General features: G+C 43.8%; 1 protein-coding gene across 1 annotated transcript in view; it reads right to left on the reverse strand.

Moving 5' to 3' along the window:
• The window catches only part of Cog7 (component of oligomeric golgi complex 7), a 50,385-nt gene that overhangs the window by 43,043 nt on the left and 3,717 nt on the right, over positions 1 to 3,625 (reverse strand). Inside the window, exon 3 of the mRNA XM_013011163.1 lies at positions 1,323 to 1,491. Within this exon, the coding sequence (XP_012866617.1) occupies positions 1,323 to 1,491 (169 nt within the window). The remainder of the gene's footprint in view (positions 1 to 1,322; positions 1,492 to 3,625) is intronic.

The following is a 3,625-nucleotide window of genomic DNA, read 5'->3' on the forward strand; positions in this document are numbered from 1 at the left end:
CTGTCCCTCAGCTCTTCAGCTCAAGGCAGCACTCTACCACTTGAGCCACAGCGCCACTTCCGGCTTTTTTTTTCTGGTTATGTGGTGCTGAGGAATCGAACCCAGGGCCTCAGGCATGCAAGGCAAGCACTCTACCACTGAGCCACCTTCCCAGCCCAAGTTAACCCTTCTTAATGAGGTAGAAATAAATATCTTCCATGATAAACAAAGCTAAAGGAATCCATGATGACTTAACCAGCACAGAAGAAACTTAAAGGAATTCTAGTCACAGAAGGAAATAATAAGCCAGGAAAATACAGGAAAGAATAAATCCTGCTAGAAGAAATTAGCCAAGTAAGAATAAGAAAGTAACAAGAAAGCTGGGCGCCAGTAGTTCATGCCTGTAATCCTAGCTACTCAAGAGGCTAAGATCTGAGGATCGCGGTTCAAAGCCAGCCTGGGCAGGAAAGTTCATGAGACTCTTATCACCAATTAACCATCAGAAAAAGGGAATGATGATGTGGCTCAAGTGGTAGAGTGCCCAGGCCCTGAGTTCAAGTCCCAAGACTGACAAAAAAAAAAAAAAGAATTACTTAAAATCTAGTAACAATAAAGTCAGGTGTTCAAACTTACAATCCTACCTACTCAGGAGGCTGAGATCTAAGGATCATGGTTTGAAGCAGCTATTCAGGAGGCTGACATCTGAAGATTATAGTTTGAAGCCAGCTTGGGCAGGAAAGTCTGAGACTTGTACCTGCAATTAACAAGCAAAAAGCCAGAAGTAGAGGCATACCTCAAGAGGTAGAGCACCAGCCGTGAGCAAAAAAGCTAAACAAGAATATGAGATAAGCCAGGTGCTGGTGGCTCACCTCTGTACTGTAATTCTAGCTATTCAGGAGGCTGAGATCTGAGGATTGCAGTTTAAAGCCATCCCAGGCAGGAAAGGCCGTGAGACGCTTATCTACAATTAACCAGCAGAAAACCAGAAGTAGAGCGGTGGCTCAAAGTGGCAGAGTGTTAGTCTTGAGCAAAGGGTTCAGGGACCATGCCCAGGCCCTGAGTTCAAGCCCCACAACCAACAACAACAAAAAGGAGCAGAGCATGAGGTTCAGAACACTGGCAAATAAACAAACAAAAAAAAACAGTGCTAATGCTGGAGTCCAACCTAGAGGATGTATTCACGGTGCCTGTTTCAATTTTTCTATATGCTGAAAAACTGTGTATAGGGTTGAAAACATGTAAGCATCATACAGAGACAGGTTTATTTGCAACCTTCATGATTAATGCCAGTCAGAGCATCGTACAGGCTCAAGATGCAGAGTATGTGCTGCGATGACACTCACCGACAGACTGGGAGTTGAATGCTGTCACAATCTGGGGGCTGGCCAGGGCCTCCAGCCTGTTCTTCAACGCCTCCAAGTGCACACACTTTTCGGAGTAGTCTGGGGTATCCACAAGTATCATCAAGCTGTTCTGCATACCAATGAGCTTGGCAGAAATCACAGCTGTATCCTATAAAAAGACCAGGATGGGGACATGTATTTTAAAGACTCTTACTAGCTCCATATATGAAAGGACCTAAAATTAAATGGTCCAGAGATATTACATTCAACATTACTGGTACTGAAATAAATGCAAAGTAAAACAACGAAGGGCCATTTTCCTTAGCCAATTGGGAAAGCCTCTGAAAAATCACAATGTCCATTACTGGTAGAGAGCAAAAGGAAAATGACCATCTGCAGCCATAGTGAATGTGCCACCGGCTTACTGAAAGGCAGCTCAGCAACAAGTGGAGAGTTTTAAAAATACTTAAAATAAGCCAGGCACCGGTAGCTCACACCATAATCCAAGCAACTCAAGAGGCTGAGAGCTAAGGATCGAAGTTCAAAACCAGACTGGGCAGGAAAGTGTATAAGATGCTTATCTCCTTGTTTCTAACATATATATAAGATTATGTCTTTGTTGCTTTGTATGTCCCTCCCCCATGGTATAACCCCTGGTTTCACTGTATTTGATGTTGGTATATGTGGAGGAGAAGGGAAAAAACAAATCGTTAAAACAGGGATACAGGAGGACCCATTGCAACAATGAGATGTACAAGTCGTTAAACTTTACAACTTTGGTGGGGGGGGGATGTGGGATGTGAAGGGATAGGAAGGGGAAACAAAGGAGGAGGCTACAATGCTTGATAAGAAATATACTCATTATCTTGCCCATGTAATTGTAATCCCTCTGTACAGTATTTTCACAGTAAAAAAACACGTTTATAAAAAATAAATAAAAATAAATAGTACTTAAGAAATTAAAAAAAGATGCTTATCTCCAATGAACTACCAAAAACCAGAAGTGATGTTATGGCTCAAAATGGTAGAGCACTAGGCTTGAGAGCAAAAAAAGCTCAGGGTCAGCAAGCACCCCAGACCCTGAGTTCATTCCCCAAGGCAGACAACAAAATGTATTTTTTTTTAAATAAAATTCAGGTAGATATTTTTCTTTTTTTTTTTTTTTGTCGGTGTGGGGCTTGGACTCTGGGCCTGGGCGCTGTCCCTCAGCTCTTCAGCTCAAGGTTAGCGCTCTACCACTTGAGCCACAGCACCACTTCCAGCTTTTTCTGCTTATGTGGTGCTGAGGAATTAAACCCAGGGCCTCATGAATGCAAGGCAAGCACTCTACCACTCAGCCACCTTCTTAGCCCCTCAGGTAGATATTTGAAAGCCGAATTTGAATATTTTATGAAGTAAATTAAGATATTTAAAGTAAAAAAAAAATTAGGGGCTGGGAAGGTGGCTCAGTGGTAGAGTATATGCCTTGCATGGAAGGCCCTAGGTTTGATTCCTCAGCACCACATAAGCAGAAAAAGCTGCAAGTAGCACTATGGCTCAAGTGGTAGAGCACTAGCTTTGAGCTGAAGAGCTGAGGGACAGCAACCAGGTCCAGAGTTCAAGCCCCATGACCAATAAAATTTTTTTTTAAAGATGAGCTGGAGGTAGTGGTTCATACGTGTAATCCCCAGCACTCAAGGTGTGGCAGGAAGATCGTAAGTTCCAGACCAGTTTGGGCTCCATAATGAGGCCCTGTTGAGAAAACCCAAATGGAGAACACACTCCTCATTCTCCTCTTTCCACGCGATCCAGGGCAATGTAAGACCTGAGCTTACATCTATGAGGCCAGCAATAGTTAAACCCATGAAGTACCCAAGGGCTAGATGGGGGAGGGGACAAACAGGGCTTCCCTTCCTGAAGACCTTAATAATTGACAGGGGAACAAGAGGCAAGCAGTGGCAAGCAGTGCTCAAGATGAGGGACTGTTTGTGAGAAGAAGGCCTGTGTGGACGGACAGCAAGTGTAAAGCTGCTAAGAGTTTCTGTCAAAAGCCAGGTGCTAGTGATTCACGTCTGTAATCCTAGCTGCTCCTGAGATCTGAGGATCATGGTTCAAAGGAAACCTGGGCAGGAAAGTCTATGAGACTCTTATCTCTACTTAACAACTAACAAGCTATAGCTCAAGTGGTAGAACACTAGCCTTGAGCACAAAAGCTTAGGATAGAACCAAGACCCAGAGTTTAAGCCCCTGCACTAGCACCAAAAAAGAGGGGGGGTGAGGAGGAGGAAGAGGAGGAGGAGTAAAAGAAGAAACTAAGTGTCTGT

Source organism: Dipodomys ordii, unplaced genomic scaffold (genome assembly GCF_000151885.1).
Source record: "Dipodomys ordii isolate 6190 unplaced genomic scaffold, Dord_2.0 Scaffold14, whole genome shotgun sequence".
In the NCBI taxonomy this organism is placed as follows: Eukaryota; Metazoa; Chordata; class Mammalia; order Rodentia; family Heteromyidae; genus Dipodomys; species Dipodomys ordii.